The sequence below is a fragment of the Vigna unguiculata genome, chromosome 1, assembly GCF_037176805.1.
Source record: "Vigna unguiculata cultivar grain cowpea cultivar isolate G323 ecotype 2 chromosome 1, ASM3717680v1, whole genome shotgun sequence".
Lineage (NCBI taxonomy): Eukaryota > Viridiplantae > Streptophyta > Magnoliopsida > Fabales > Fabaceae > Vigna > Vigna unguiculata.
In genome coordinates this window covers 22,997,355-23,014,831 of record NC_140792.1, presented here as the reverse complement: position 1 = coordinate 23,014,831, position 17,477 = coordinate 22,997,355, and the positions used below count along the sequence as shown (strand labels likewise).

Below are 17,477 nucleotides of genomic sequence, written 5' to 3'. Positions count from 1 at the left end.
AAAGGGCATTAAACAATGATATTGAAACAGGTCGATTCCACTACTCTTCCAAAATAGATTATTCATTGGTTAGCTAAAGATTATCATTAAATTTATTATTGTTGTGTATTTTCAAATCAATCAATGTAAAGTACATTCTCAATTAAAAGTGAGAACATTTAGATTATCCACAGTAAATTCAACCAAAGTACATTGTCAATCAAATTTTAGTATACCTAATCATCCTTATCCCTTTGCCTCATCACCAAGAACAAAGTTAATTAATTTAAGTAAAGTCTTGAAATTTTAGTTAAAATGATTACCTCTAATCAAAGTAAAGTCTCAATTATTGGTAAAAATTCATTTAATCACATGAAAGTTTATAAATTAAATCAAAGTATAGTGTCAACAAAATTTAAAAACTCTAAAACCCATATGATCAACATGCATATAGATTAAAACATCTCACTAATTAGCTAAAATGTAAAAATAATTACTTTATACTAGATTCAGAAACAAAAGACATAGAAATAAACGAAAACTACAATAATAATAAAAAAATCAAAAAAATCAATTCATTCTAATGGTTCTTATGTGATGTTGTTCCCATGGAAGTCGCACATATCATACTAGGTAGGCCATGACAATTTGATAAAAAAAATATTACATGATGGTCATACCAACAAATACATTTGCTCACACATGGGAAAAATACCACTTTGCTACCTTTATCATCTCAAGAAGTTAATAAGAATAGAAATATAATAAAAAAGAGAGAACTTGATAAAGAAAAAGTGCAAGTTTCCACCAAAATGTTACTTGCTTATAAAAAAATGTCTTCCAAAGAAAAAAGTGCATCCTCATTCTTCCTTCTCTTCTAGAATAGAAAAAGAAGATCAAATGCGTAACAAAGGGAGGAAAAATGGCTTAGAAAAGAAAAATGGTCTATCCAAAGCTAGGTGAGATAACCTAAGAAAAGATGGAGGAACACCTCATGTGAGGGAAGCGTAATGTCTTCCTCAACTCAAGCTCCATCAAAAAGGGCTTTAAGAATTTGTGGTCAAATTCTTTCCAAGAAAGGGAAGATAATGTAGTCTTGACCCTAACCAAGGATGGAGGCACATGATTAAGGAGACTATGCTTATTTCGAAAGGGATTTCCCCAATCCTTCATCCCTTTCTTGTTTCCATTATTTTGTTTCCCCTTAGTTGACTTGGATGACTCAACCTAAGTTGACTTGTTTACCTTTAACTAGGTTAGACTTGTTGGCTAGAGTTTACTTAACCCAAGCCAACATGTTAGTCCTTGTTTATGTGTTCTGTAGGTTTGATTTTTTAAGAAAGTATGGATGATGTGGTGCACGCATAGGTGGAAAGGAGAGATGATTTGAAGTATATGGGATGGAGATAGAAAAGGCAAAAGCATAAAGCACCATGTACTTTGTACCACCTTTTACCAGTTGGTCTCCTTTATCTTTCGCACCTTTTGGCCTATTTTTGGAGACACATTTGGTCTCCTTTATGGCTTGGATGAAACTTAGCATTGCACACACCATAGTTAGCTCATTTGTCTCTCATTTTGTAACATAATTTGACCTAGTTTCTAGAAGCTAGGGTTAGGATTTGTAGAGACATCCTTATGTATCTTTTATTTGCTTAGAGGTCCCTCAATTTTTCTATATAAGTGGTGCGCCTAGACTTGTAAAATGGTTGATCATTTTGAAGTAAAAACAATCTTGTTGTTCAACCATATTCGTGAACTCTCCTCCAAAGAGTGAAGTTCTCTTTTATGGCCTTATCTTGAGCTTTCAAGTGGCGACATTCATTGCTCATTTCTAGGAAAGAGTTAGCCTTTTGGTCCTCACCTAAGAGTGGTCTGCTTCCCTTTGCTCCATTTCCATATTCTATTGCTTTAATTTTCTTCTTTGTTTATCCTTCATTTCATTTCGGTTAAGGTGTTATAATGTCCATTTATTCTTGTTTCTTTGATCAAACCATTACTCTCCTTCTCTAGAACCTCTAGAAGTGAACCTTCACATCTAGATAGCTTGATTATCTTAATGTTCAGTGGGTATCTCTTCTAGGTTTTCTTAACAAAATCAAACACCATATTTCAAAAAAACTAAAATGAACCTACATCAGAATTTCAAAATCTACTTGAATTTTCCTAGAGGCATTAATGGTTTTTCTAGTGACTCTCCAAGTTACCAATGTTCTCAATCAAAGGTTCCATTTGCAACACAACACAATAGGGGGTGTTGGCAGATTCAACTGAATGGCAATTTCACACAATGGCAAAACAAAATTGATGAAACAGTGATTAAAACGTGTTGACTCATTGATTCAAATTCAATTTCACTTATCATTGGTTAAGAAAATTAGTGCTTTGTTAGCTTAACTATTATTCCACTCATTTTTAATCAACTAAGCGAAGATTAACAACAGTTTTATTATACATCTAAGCAATGCACACATCAATTATTCCCACACACAAAAATAAGAAACCCACATTCATTAAGCATTAATACAAACAGACTTAACCATGAAAATACCTAATGCATATTAAGCATACACAAATATCAAATTACCTAAGGAGATTAAATGATGAAAACAAATCCAGAATTTAACACAAAAGAAGATTATTGAACAAAAACCTCAAAGCTCATGCATTCTCTTCAGCGAATCAAATACAAGGTTAACCTCCATTAAAATGAAGTTACAACAGAAAACAACCAAAATGAAATACATCATTCAATGAACCAAAGAGAAGAAAATATGAACCAAAAGAAATGAAAACGCGATTTAGATGAGCTGAAACGAAAAGCCCTAGCTAGGTGATCTTCAAAATGCAGCAAAAACGAAACTCAATGGTTATGGCTCCTCAAAAACATAAGAGACAAACTTGAAAATAAGGGTTTTGTCTCCTAAAAACGTAAACCCCAACGGGGTCACATCACCATGCATGTTCAGAATTATAAACCTTTTATTATAGGCAGCAGAATTACAAAATTGCCACTCTAGGCCAAATAGAAGCTGGCCAATTACTAATGTTGACGTGAAAATAAGGGTTGATGTCACCCAAATGATATGACATTTCTCTCTTTAGCTTAAGATTAATGTCCAAGCCCAAAAGTATTTCACAAAAAAACCTAAAAATAATCAAGGAACAAAAATTAGACCAATAAATCCAAATCAACTAAAATTTGAATTATTGGCCCAATGAAGCCCAATAAATGAAAATGCACTAGCAATAGACAATTAAGCACTAAAAATTCATCGAGATGGATATAGAAAGGTAAGAAAATAGGGGAAAATAATGGTTCATCAATCACCTCGTGTGTGCATAGAATGTGTTTTGAGTTAGGGTTTGCGATGATCAAGCAATCCAAGCTCTACTAGTTATTGGATTCACATCGAGGAATGTAACTACATGGCGAGAGCTTATTGAGGTCTTTGTTGAGTTAGCATGGTATGAAACAAAACTAGGACTATACCACAAAGTATTAACCTGCCATGCGTTTACAAGTTATGGTTTTGGGTAGGCCAAGATTCTTGTCCAATGTAGGCTATAGAGCCACCAAATTATGTTGCAAATCTACCATTAGTACCTCCTAGATTTATGGACTGGTAGAGTCACCCACCACATCCAAAATCTACCTTGGTATGACAGATGCAATACTTCTCTATGGAGTTGATTCAATCCATGTTCACTTTCCGGAAATAGATTCACAGTTCATGCATAATTGCATGACATTATGACAAATTGTGTTTGGGTCTTCATGAGAAACCGTACTCGTATTATACTTGTTGTTTTATGATTACCTTACTCTCATTTTGTGTGTTTGTTGGCTTTGCACTGTTATGAACATGTGTTACACGGGAGTAGATACTGATGTCGAGGCTAGTGCACATATGACAAGGGATTTAATGCTCCTGGAGATAAAGGAGAGTTGATATTTTTGTTTAGCTTTATTAAGATTCAAAGTGATGTATCTCTTATTCAAAAGAATTGGTGATATATGTATATATGTAAATACATATGTATGTATATACATATATATATATGTATGTATATACATATATATGTATATATGTTTATATATATATATATATATATATATATATATATATATATATATATATATATATATATATAAACATATATACATATATATGTATATACATACATATATATATATATATGTATATATATACATATATATGTATATTGAAACTCCTTTTTATTCCTTAAAGGTTTTTGTGTGAGTAGAATAATCTCATAATGGTTGAGCCTTAAGAATAATGTGTAAGTTACCAATAGACCACTCAACCGATTAGATGTCACCCAATTCATAAATAATGCATTAGACGAGTAAGTTTGAATCTGTTAGATGACCTAAGCATTAGATGACCTTGGCATTAGATGACCTTAGTGTTAGACAACCTTTGCATTAAATGGCCTTGGTGTTAGGTGACCCTGATCATTAAAGAATTGGTAGTCTCTTAAGTTTTGTCTATATATTTCTTAAGCGAAAATTTTTCCCTCCCTTTTTATGTTCACGGTTGTGACACCTAGCGAAGGGGGTTACACTTGTACCTATCAAATGATATATTAGATAAAAAGCTAAAACTACTTTTCTTTAACAATTCCCTAACATTAGAATTGCCAACTATAGAAAGACTATTTACTTCATAGACTCTACACTTTAGACAAATTTAAGGAAAGGAACGTTGCCCAAGAAGAGATACATACATCCCATTATTGGGATGCTATGTAAATGAAGAAAAGAGAATTTAATGCATCTTTCATAATCAAGGTCGTTAGATGCTTGAAAGACACTCAAAAGAGCTATAGTTGCTCAACAAATAGAAATGGGTTTGCAAGAACTAGTTTCTTTAGAGTCTATATAAGGTCTATATATAATAATTGACATATACAAAGAACTAAACTCTAAGCCTCTCTTTGATTTTATTTCATTCCGTAATTCCTCACGGTCATTGTTTGATGATGAATATGAGAGTGATCTCCCGAGGAACTTTTCAAAATTTGCAACTCAATGTTTAAGCAATATTTATAATTAAAGAAAATTTTTACAAAATTGTCTATAGAAAATCAAAAGCCCACTCAAGACACATTTGCAACTGATGAGAAAACATATACTTTGAAATAGACCACTTCTTCAAACATATACAAAATTAAAATGTTTGAGGAAGAGATAACTTGTGAGCATAATTTTAAAAGTTCTTTAGGAGCTCTAAAATTGACCACCATGGTTTGCACTAAGGATTAAGGACAATTGTAGTGGTAATCCTTCTTGAATCAAAGTCATGTTCCGATTATATAATAATTTAGTAGAAAGTCGTGTTCTGATTGAATATAGTCATCTAGTATAATATAAAATTTAAAAAGTTGAGACAATTTTAATTATGAATATTTTAGTGCAGTTGATTTACCCAAATTAACTCACTCTTCTACAAATTGAGTAACGAGTTCATTTTAGACGACTCAAAACCCAATCTTAGACTAACACATTTACTTATGTTATGGACAAATTGTGTTATGTTTTTCTCACTAATGCAAAAATTACATACCACAGTGCTTATATAGGAGTAATTACATCAGTTTTGGATGTGATGTAGTTATTCTCGATGTAATAAGTTTAATATTTGTTACATCAATTTTTCAATAACTTATATAGTATATGTCATAAAAAAGAAAAAAAATATATTCACAAAGCTTCTCCACTGGTTATGAATCATCATTTATCCTGACTTTTTTCAACATTCTCTTGTCTTATACAAACTTTTGCCACCCTCTTCAAAAGTGGCTTTCTTCATATGAGATTCCTTCTTATACAAACTTTTGCCACACTTTGTGGTTTTCTCTTCAAAAGTGGCTTTCTTCATTTGACATTCCATTTACCACCCAAACAGGCCTAAGTTTCCGGCATTATAAAAATTCCCTTTTTAAATTAAATATAATTAATACAAAATTTAAAATTATAAAAATTACCTAGGTTCCCTGTGTAAGTTAGGGTTTCAATGTGCAAAAAATTAAAGCAAAAGAGAAAGGGGGAAAATGAAAAAAAGAGACTTGATTACATTGTTAGGAGTAATAACCAATGTAATAATATTGTTTTCAGTATTTTCGAACATGTCACCATGTTTTTATTACATTGTTTCTTCAGTAACCAACCTAATATGTTTTTGTTATATCTTTGTTTTACACTAGTGTTTTCTTTTTTATGTCTTGAATCAATTTGGACAAAACTTGTTATGACTTAACTTATTAACTTACTTGAAGTCTTGAATTAATTCTAATAATAAATATTGTATTTTATTTTAATTAGGTTGATATTAGAAAATTATAACTTTTCTTAAGAAATTGTTTTTTCAAAATTTTATCCAATCTATCTAACTTAAGAATGAATTGAGTTAAATTATATTTAACATAAAGAATCATAAAAACAATCCAAATGAGACTCAAGAGTTTGAGAGAACTAAAGAAAACTTAAAAAATGAGACCTTTTATTTAAAATTTATTTTTTGAGCTTTTTTTTATGCAAAATTATTTATTAAATGTTCATAATTAATTTCATTTAAGATTTCTTTTTCAATAGATAATAGAACTAATCTATTTAATATTTCTTATCACAGTGTTGATCTTAAATAAGTTTTTATTATTATCTTTATCTTTGAGAAACATCTTTCAGCTGAAGCAATTGACATTAGAATTGTTAACATTATCCTAATCACTAATTATTTCTCTTTCTCTATTGTTGTTTTCACTTATATCTATATTTTTATTATCTTGTTCATTCAAAAAGCATCCACCTATATTTTTTAATTCATTTATCTTATCTATTTTTAAAATTTTATTCATAGCTCCTTTTTGTGATGCAATTAATGCCTTGATTCTTCTCTTTTCTTGAATTTTTTAATAGCCTGATTTAAACTTTTTAGTTGACATATCTATATATTTTTATATGAAATAAAAAATTATAATATATAAAATACTACTAAAGATAAGTATATAAAACTAATGAATTAAAACAATGTTTTGGCTGTCAAGGAAGTAAATTTGATAGTAGACTTGTAGTATCTTGAAGTCTCAAACCTCTTTCTTCTAAGTCTCAATTTTTTCACAAACCTGCATAATTTATTTTAAGATGAATCATTAATAAAAATAATTCAAAAAAAATTATTGTTCTTCGATAGTAAGTGGACAAGATATATGAAAAAAAAAACTCTTGAAACCCGTAAATTAAAAAGTACCGAAAAACAAAATAAAAATAAAAGCAACACAAATATAAAGAAGAAACATACTAACCAGAAATGAGGATGAAAATATTGATACACACAAACAACATGAGATTCAAGATGAGGATATTCAAGAAATGAAGTATGCTAAAACCCTAATAAAATGACTCTTAGAAGAGAAAAAAGTAAGGAGAGGCAAAAAAAGTCACAGAGAGATCAAACAACAAAATAGAATACAGATTGATTCTAAGAAAGTAAAGATATCTCAAATCATTCTCCTTTTCATAAACAAGACTATAATTTACTAAAAAAAACTTTAACTCATTAATTATCATTTTTAATACCAATAAAAATTGTCAGACAATAATTATTTTATTTTATTTTATTTTCAAACATAAACTTATAATTAATTTAATAGAACTATATTAGTAATAAAATACTTTTTTAAGACTTTTTTCTTAAACATAATTTTACAATTAATGTAATAGAAATATATTAGTACTAAAAAAAACTTTTTTTTAAGATTTTTTTTCCTTAAACATAATTTTATAATTAATTTAATATAGAAATATTAGTAGTAAAAAGAAAATTTGACTTTCTTTACATGGACACCTCACTTTATCTTTGAGGCGGCCACGAGTGAATTAAGTAGAGGATGTATTCAAATCGTGCCGAAAAGAAAATGGATTGCGCATTTTCCGGATAGAATTGTGAGCGTTGTAGAATGGAGTATATAATAATATGAGGGCATGCGAATAATTTAATATGCAGTGTTAATGAATTTAGTGAAGTGTGATTGAAGATTGTGTGGGACAAGTATGAAGGGTGGATGAATGAAAGTGACAGAGCGAAGCGAAGAAACAATAAAAGGAATTTAGTTATCTTAGTGGATAAAGAAGCATGGGGTGTTCTTGGACGGTAGGTGCGTCTGAACAGCCACAACAACTGTGTTCGTTTGGCTCTTAGTGATAATTTCATGGGTAGGAACTCCTAATATAAGAAAAGGAAAGGAAAGTTGTCCTTTCAATTAATAATGTAGGTAACTATTTTTCTAAAAAATAAGTTATTTTAGATTAATTTTGGGAGAGCTATTATATGTATTTATTGAATTTTTAAAGTCTGATTTGTTTTTCTTGCTATTGAAGTGTGTATATCTGACTTATGTAAAAATGAAAAAATATTTTAAATATGATTTATATTATATAAAACTCAAGTTGATAATATAAGTGGTAATGGTAGGAACAAAATATGATTGGAAAAGGGATAGTTACAAAAGATAATTAAAATATTTCATACATCAGGATTATTTTAAAAAATCAAAATATTCTTTAAATTTAGTTGTGAATACTCTATCATTAATTAATTGCAAATATTTTTCAATGACTTATAGGTTAACCCGTTCTAAATTTTGATAAATTTATCATACACAGTAATTTCTAATTAAAAATAATACTAATACAAATTTTACGTTATCTGTATAATTTATTCCGAGGGAGCGATATTTATGAATTAAGAATGTAATAAAAATGTTTTACATTAAAAAGAATATAATATATATAATTTCAAGACAATTATTATAAAATAATAATAATTTATCATATATAATGATATGTGATTACATAACAATTTAATATTTTTAAGTGGAACTCATAAACTATTTTATCTTAATCAAATTGTACTTAATTTTTAATAATGTTTTGTGCTAGAAGTAAAAGGGTCAAAAGTAAAAGGTGATATTCATAGATAAAAGTAGTGTGTGTAATAGTTTACATACATTCCAAAATTCAATTAAAGAAAATTTCTCTAAATCATAAGGATCTTACAATGATTCTCACAAAATTATATGGTTAGAAGTGTTCAAAAACTTACATAGATCGACAATTTTGAATGTTTTTCTTATTCTCTTACTTCCTTTAATAATTTTCTTGATTGATGTTCATAGGTATTGTTCTATGTTACCCTTATCTCTTGTGTTCTAAAGAACATAAACTTTCTTTTGCACGAGAAAAGTAACATAACACCTAAAAGGAAAGGAGATAACAATTTTCTTTTAAATTATTTATTAAAAGATCATAATGCCCTTGGTGAAGTGAGAAGAGATGGAATAATTTTAATATATCTAAAATATTCCCATGACTTTAATACATTTATAATGTAATAATCATCACATTAGGAACCTTTATATTAAAGTCGTTCTATAAATTACATGAGCCAATACCAAATTAAAATAATCTAACATTCTCCCACTTGGCTCAAGTAGTGACTTGAGAATTCAACTTTAAACTTTAATTGCACACTGTACATTGTCCTTCATTGACTTAAGCTAGAAGATTGGATTGTAGCAGTTGCAAGTTATCCAACTTGACTTTAATTAAAATGTAATAGATATTTGTAATTTCCTTTTCAAGATACATTCAGTCATTTTACTAAACAAAACAATAATGTGTACCAAGTGATGTGAATCATAAAATAAATAGAAGCAACTATAATGGAAATCACAAGTGTCAAGCAATATGAGCATTTCAACCATAATGTATATATATATATATATATATATATATATATATATATATATATATATATATATATATATATATATATATATATATATATATACACATCAAACTACATTCTTAACAAGGATTTATCCAGTATACCTATTGTTTCAACATATCCAATAAATTTCTTTTATTGGTAAACCTTCACTTGACGAATCTTTTATCATTAAGCTTGTATGAATATGCTCAATTGAGATCTTTAAATACTTTAAATCTTTGTGTTTTTCTACTTTCGAGTATTTATTATTCTTAGAAAAGAAAATGGCTATAGAATTATAACAAGATATCCTCATCGGTCTACCTATTGATACGATCCTATCCAGGAAAGAGTATGATCGTTTCTGAATTTGATTCCTCAAGAGGCACGACACGAATAAATAAGAGAAGAATGCGAAATAAGACAGAGATGGAGGACGCCACAATCTAGCAAATTGATAAGTCAAGTGAAGATTCGCCACAAAGATGTTAATCTTTGATAAGAACCAGAGGCCTAAGCCAAGAACAAAGAGAACCCTCTCTTTAATGAAAATCAAATTCAATATATGACTAAAAGTGTCTACATCAGTTTTTAGTACCTTTGTTTATAGGCACATAAGTTTAAGCAACCCTGCAAACCCTACAAGAAGGCCCAAGCCCAAAACATAAAACCATAAACTAATTATAAAAGAAAGCTCAAAACCCAAAAACATAAAACATAACTAATTTCGAAAAGAAAACCCAAAAGTTCATCTTCAAGTTCTTCTTGTATGGAATCTTGGGATAGTCCTCTATCATTCCCTTCTTCTTGAAGAGAATTTGTCCTCAAATTCGTACCACTTGAAGTTTAGGAAATAGACTTCTATCGTACCCTCCTTCTTAAAGAGAATTTGTCCTCAAATTCGTCTCACTTGAAAATTCTTTATCATTCTCCCCTGTTTGGAGAGAATTCGACCCGAATTCTGAAAGGTCCTCCTGGGTCAAATACGCAACTTATAATGATATATTTGATGGCCCTACAGGTATTGCACATCGACCCCAATTTATCTTTCATAGGTACCGGAATGACTAGAATAGCACAGGGACTCAAACTTTCCTGAACCGATCCTTTGTCCATAAGTTGCGCCTCATGCTTTTGTATCTCTTTAGTTTCTTCTGTGTTACTCCTATAGGTTAGCTTATTAGGAAGGGATGCACCCTGAATGAGATCCATATTATACTCAGTACCCCTGTTAGGAGGTAAACCATGAGGGATGTCTTTAGGAAAGATATCATCATACTTTTTGAGAAATTGCTTCATACCTAAAGACAAATAAGCTTGCACAGAAGAGAGACAAATATTGTTAGGCATAAGCAAATATAAGGGTTGTTTCTTAAGCAACACTCTGTTTATTTCTTTTTCTCTCAATAAAAGGCTTTTATCACTCCTTATTTTTTTATCTTCCTTTTTCTTGCCTTCTTTTCTCTCTTGCTCTCTTCTCACTCTCATCTTAATTTGATCCTCACAAACTTCTCTAGGAGATAAAGGTGTTAGGGGCACCTTTTGCCCCTTAAACAGGAAAGAATACTTATTGGTTAGACCATCATGGGTTACCTTTCTATCATATTGCCAAGGCCTCCCCAACAATAAGTGACTCGCCTTCATAGGTACCACATCACATACTACCTCATCGACATATTTACCGATAGAGAAAGCAATGTTCACCTGCTTATCTACCACCAATTCTCCATCCTCACTCAACCATTGCAAAGTATAAGGACTAGGGTGCATAGATGTCACCAAACCAAGCTTTTCCACTAGTCGTTTACTAGATACATTTGTACAACTTCCTCCATCAATGATGAGTGAACGCACCTTTCCTTTAACCATACATCTAGAATGGAAAATATTTCTTCTTTGGGTCTCATCTTCCTCCTTATTCATACTACCCAACAACCGCCTAACCATCAAGAGATCTCCCTCCATAGGGGGGACTTCACACTCCTTTTCCTCCTCATCACTACTAGATGATTCACCCGCGGAATGCTCACTAATGTACTCACCATTCGCCAACAACATCATAGTTCTTCTGTTGGGACATTCAGCTGTGATATGTCCTCTACCCAAACATTTAAAACATTTTATTGCACTAGAACGTGAAGAATCATTATTACTAGCTTGACAAGTTACTTTACCATTTGAGGACTCCTTCTCCTTAGATTTAGGAATGGTAGAAGTAGCTTCCTCCTTCTTATATTTCTCTGTATCTCTCCATGAGGTGGATGACTTCCTATAGGCGCTTCGTCTCTTGAGCTGTTGTTCCACTCTGGTGGCTTAGTTAATAAGATCCTCCAAGGTCTCATAATGGTGCATTTCCACCACATCTTGAATCTCCCTATTTAATCCATTCAAGAATCTAGCCATTGTAGCCATATGTGTTTCTTCCACTTCAGCTTTCATCAAGGTGACCTCCATCTCTTGAACATACTCTTCAACACTCTTATTTCCCTGTGTAAGTCTTTGTAATTTGTTGAAGATCTCTTTTTTATAATAAGGAGGCACAAATCTTTCCTTCATAGCTACTTTTAATTGCTCCCATGTAGAAATTGGCAACCGCCTTCTTCTAGCTATGTCCACAGTGATTTGATTCCACCAATTCATAGCATAGGCTTCAAACTCCAAGGAAGCCATAAGCACCTTATCATCATCCTCATATCGTAAGAGTTGAAGATTTGGTCAAGCTTCATTTCCCATGCCAGGTAAGCTTCCGGGTCATTAGCTCCATTAAATTTAGGAATTATAATATTCTTCCACATCTTATCTCTTCGAGGTGTGTGGTTCCCGAACTCCTCTCGTCTTTGGCCTTGTCTTGGCCTAAAATCATGCTCTTCCTCATCATTATCCCTTCTAAGCATGTGGTTCCCAAATGCCTCATGTCTTTGGCCTCGTCGTGGCCTAAAAACATGTGTCGCTTCATCATTATGAGAAGAATGGTCTGAATCAATACGTCTCCTTCTTCTTCTCTCCACTCCCTCTAATCTCACGCTCACATCTTCATTAAACTTTTGGAGCCTTTCGAACTGTTGTTGATTGTGTTGTTGCATTTGATTCATTTGTAATATGAGCTTATCAAGTGCAACCATAAGTGTCGTAGTCTTAGGTGATAGAGGCTCACTATTCTAGGAAGAAGTCATGCCCTACAAGCAAATGTTAGCAACAATATATTTTTTTGGACCTCACCACTCTGCTAAGTGTTTCACTCGTGTATCACACTTATAGGCTTTTCTGGAATGTACTCTCTTGCCTTTTACCACTCAAATTCCCTTTAGGGCTTGACAAAGAACTCTAGTAACTTAAGCAAAGAGTGAACAAACAATGTTAAAAATGTTGCGAGATATAAATCTTGACTTGAGAGGACAAAGAAAATTCAAAACACTAGACAAAACTTCAAGGAAATTTAAAGACAAAAAATAAGAAAATTAAAATTAGAAAATAATAGGACTACCAAAGAGATTTAAATGAGACAACACAGAGACTCTAAGAGAAAGACCAAAACAAGAAAATTAAAATTAGAAAGTTAGAAAATAATAGGACTACCAAAGAGATTTAAATGAGACAACACGGAGACTCTAAGAGAAAGACTAATTGCAAGTAGATATTAATAAATCACAAATAAATTGCAATAAAAGTTGTATTGAACTCCCTTTTTTTTATCCTTCTTTTTCTACTTTTTTTTTCAATATATATTTGTTTCCTTTGGACTTGATCCACAATATTTTTTTTTGTTTTTTTGCAGTTCAACAACAAAAAAATAAACTTAAACAATTGATCCCTCAAAACCTCATACTCATGTAAATCAAAAGTAAGTGTACTTGCACATCCCAAACACAAAAATAAATAATTTCCACGAATCAAATGTAGAAATACACAATTTAAATAAAGAACAGAAAAGAAGAAAAAAAAAGGCCAAATAAAAAAAATTCAACCAAATTGGAAACAACCTTAAGGGTTTTACTCCTTACAAACGAAACAAACAAAATTTAAAACAAAACACAGAACAAGTAGACATTGACAAATTATAGTTTTTTTTTTTTTCATATGACAGAAAAATAACATAGAAGAGGAAATTCAAACCAGAACCTTGCTCTAGATACCAGATGATACGATCCTATCCAGGAAAGAGTATGATCGTTTTTGAATTTGATTCCTCAAGAGGCACGACACGAATAAATAAGAGAAGAACGCGGAATAAGATAGAGATGGAGGACGCCACAATCTAGCAGATTGATAAGTCAAGTGAAGATTCGCCATAAAGATGTTAATCTTTGATAAGAACCAGAGGCCTAAGCCAAGAACAAAGAGAACCCTCTCTTTAATGAAAATCAAATTCAATATATGACTAAAAGTGTCTACATCAATTTTTAGTACCTTTGTTTATAGGCACATAAGTTTAAGCAAACCTGCAAACCCTACAAGAAGGCCCAAACCCAAAACATAAAAGCATAAACTAATTATAAAAGAAAGCTCAAAACCCAAAAACATAAAACATAACTAATTTCGAAAAGAAAACCCAAAAGTTCATCTTTAAGTTCTTCTTGTATGAAATCTTGGGATAGTCCTCTATCACCTATACTATTAACAATACCAAATCCCAAAGTATAGTTCCACAACCATAATGCTTGAATTATGGCCTCAAAGCATGCCACAAATGTGTTGATGTAATGTGGCTCTAGAAAGGGGGACAAATAGAGCTGGTAAACATTTTAAAAAACATTTTACACAATAATCAAAATAAGAGTATAAGAAAGAGATTACACACATAAATAATTGAAACCAGGTGATGCAAGGTCCCTCTAGACAAAAGGTCTAAGTAATTTTGATGATAACAAAGCATTATACAGTATGAAAAAAGGTCTTTTTAATTTTGATGATAAACACGATATGAAAATGAAGATATGTATTGTTATTCATATAACATGTTTAGTCTTTCATATGAAAGCTCCTAATTGTCAAATTATAGAATATACTTATGCAAGGACTAGATGAAGAAATACCATATCAAGTACCAATAAACTATATACACTTATTAGATGACACACTGATCAAATGTTATATAAATTGTGATTATATATTTAATTATCTAATGTTTGTCCATGAGTTTCAAGCAAGCCTATAACAAAAGTGTAATTAGAAAATAAAAAACAAAATATAAAGATTGGATTAAAAAGGTCTAAAAGTGAGCATGAGCTCAGTCGAAGATGTTGACCAGACGAGTCTTGGCATAAGACGGGTCAACAAAATAAAATGAAGCACTAGATGACATGTATAGTTTGAAAGAGCTGCGTAATTTTGGCTAAGTCATTTCTTTCATTTAATTACAGATTGAATAGTTAAATTAATATTTTTATCTTATTATTTGGAATCAAAATCATTGAAAGAGTCATATCATTTTAAACTATTTATTGATATTTAAATTTGATTTAAAGGATTTCATAAAAGAAATTATATTTTGAAATTGAAATAATTTTCAAATGGTCATAGAAATATTTTATAGATGACCACCATTGTTTTTATTTTATATTTAATTTACATGATTATCTTGATTATATTTGATATTACTACTAATGAGATATTACATAATTTGTTTCCTAAGTTTCCTTTAGAGAGAAAATAATATCAAAACTTTCTAGATCAAATGCACTTTGATCTCAAGAAGGAAATAATGGATTAAAGCTTTAGAGAATATATTTCATCATAAAAAAACTTCAACAAAGAATTTCTTACAAATGAAGGATCACTAGGAAGTTATTTGAAGAAGTCAAATGAAGAAGATTCAAGTAGAGAAGCGACAACGAGAAAGTAGTCAAAAGAAGAAATATAATATATAATGTATTTCAAAAGAGATAAATTTCAAAGGATAAGATATGAATATTACATTATCTTGCAGATTATATCAATTGAATGCCTCTATGATATAAAAGTAATATATGAATTAAAGCATGAAGATTGAAGAGGAAATTCAAAAAAGGAAAGAAAGAATTATTCAAGAGATGGAAGATCACTAGACAAGTAAAGTGAAGCAATGTTGACCAGACAAGTAAAGATCATTAGACGAATAAAGTCAATATCAGAATGCCAAACATCCCTACTAGACAAATGCTTCGATTAGTGCCCACCTATGGAATTTTTCAAATTATTTGCAAAATTATAGGCTTTATTCTTTAAATAGCCAAATCTTATAGCCTAAACTAGTATAAGTTTCAGTTATTTAAAGAACCAAAGCATATACTAGTATAGGCTTTGGTTATTTAAAGAACCAACGCTTATACTAGTATATGCTTCGATTATTTTAGAACTGAAGCCTATAGTTACACAAGAAAGTTCAAAAATGTCATTGCATTTTGAAAGGCTTCGTTTTTTCTTGACACCAAAGCCTATTAGGCAATTTCGAAAGTGTGTTTTGCACTAGTAACCTAGTCATCTAGTGTACTCGTCTGGTGAACTTCTTGTTTTGTGTTCATTCATCTGGCCAATGAACTTGTCAAATTAGCACATCTAAGTCATCACTATTTGAGTCCTCTAGTGGCTAGGTCGTCCGGTCCAACTTTTCACTTTGACTCATGAAGTTAACATTTTTGGTTGAGCTTGTCTAATATTCATTTTCTATCTTGTTTACTCCAATCTTCATATTTCATTTGTTTTGTAGTGATTGTGCTTTTGATGTATCTTGCTTGAAACTCAGGAACACACATTAGATGAATAAATCTATAATCACAATTTATAGTGTTTACTCAATTGGGTCATTTATTGGGTACTTGTCATAGTATAATAATGTCTTGATCTATTCTATTGATAGATAACTTCAATGATTATGAGCAACCTAAAAGAGTGAATTTGTATCTTATGACATTAACTTTCTCTTACTTAGGTACCATGTCATATTTTAATCATTTCATTCATAATGAAATGTTTTAACTAGGAATGATTTTATTTTTTAGGAATATTTCATATCTAGGAATGACTTATATTCCAAACACTCAATTTTTTAGCTAAGAGTAATTGGGTTCAAATAATACTTGATTGGTCTCTTGTAGTATAAGCTTCCTTAGTAGAACTTGATTATGTTGATCAAGAATTAGAAGTGATCTTATTTATAGACGAACCATTATAAATATATATATATATATATATATATATATATATATATATATATATATATAAAGTGTAAATCTTACTTTCCCTTTAACTCATTCATATTACATATTATCAAATTGTTTTAACACAAAATGGAAGAAGCATTTTTTGAAACAAGATCTGAGAAACTATTTGATGTACGATTATCTTGTTTTCTTTTAACATTCATGAATATGGTGATGATTTTCATCACCATATTCATGAATGTTAAAAGAAAACAAGATAATCCTACATCTATGGCCTCTCCTTTGTAGTGGTATGCTTCTCACATTCACTCATTTCTATTCTTGCCATTTTTATGCTTTCTTTCCTCTTATTTGGTCTTGGGTTGTATGTTCTATTTGTGCACTATTTTTATTTTCAGTTGAATCAATTTTTCTCTCTCTCTCTCTCTCTCTCTTTCTTTCTCTCTCTCTATTTCTCTCTAGAGCTTTGTGAAATTAACCTTCACATCTAGATAGATTGCTATCTTAATGTCCAATAGGAATTTTCACTTAACTTTCCTAAGAAATTATCACCATAGTTATTGAT

The 17,477-nt window shown here is 30.5% G+C and overlaps 1 protein-coding gene across 1 annotated transcript; it reads right to left on the bottom strand.

Annotated features, from left to right (window-relative positions):
• Positions 1 to 10,651: 10,651 nt before the first annotated feature.
• On the bottom strand, positions 10,652 to 11,834 carry LOC146888777 (uncharacterized). The gene is made up of 3 exons (XM_085666217.1): positions 11,228 to 11,834; positions 10,833 to 11,074; positions 10,652 to 10,747 (listed from the first exon to the last, which is right to left on the bottom strand). Exons 1-3 carry the CDS (start codon positions 11,832 to 11,834, stop codon positions 10,652 to 10,654), a joined length of 945 nt encoding a protein of 314 aa, XP_085522343.1.
• Positions 11,835 to 17,477: the final 5,643 nt, after the last annotated feature.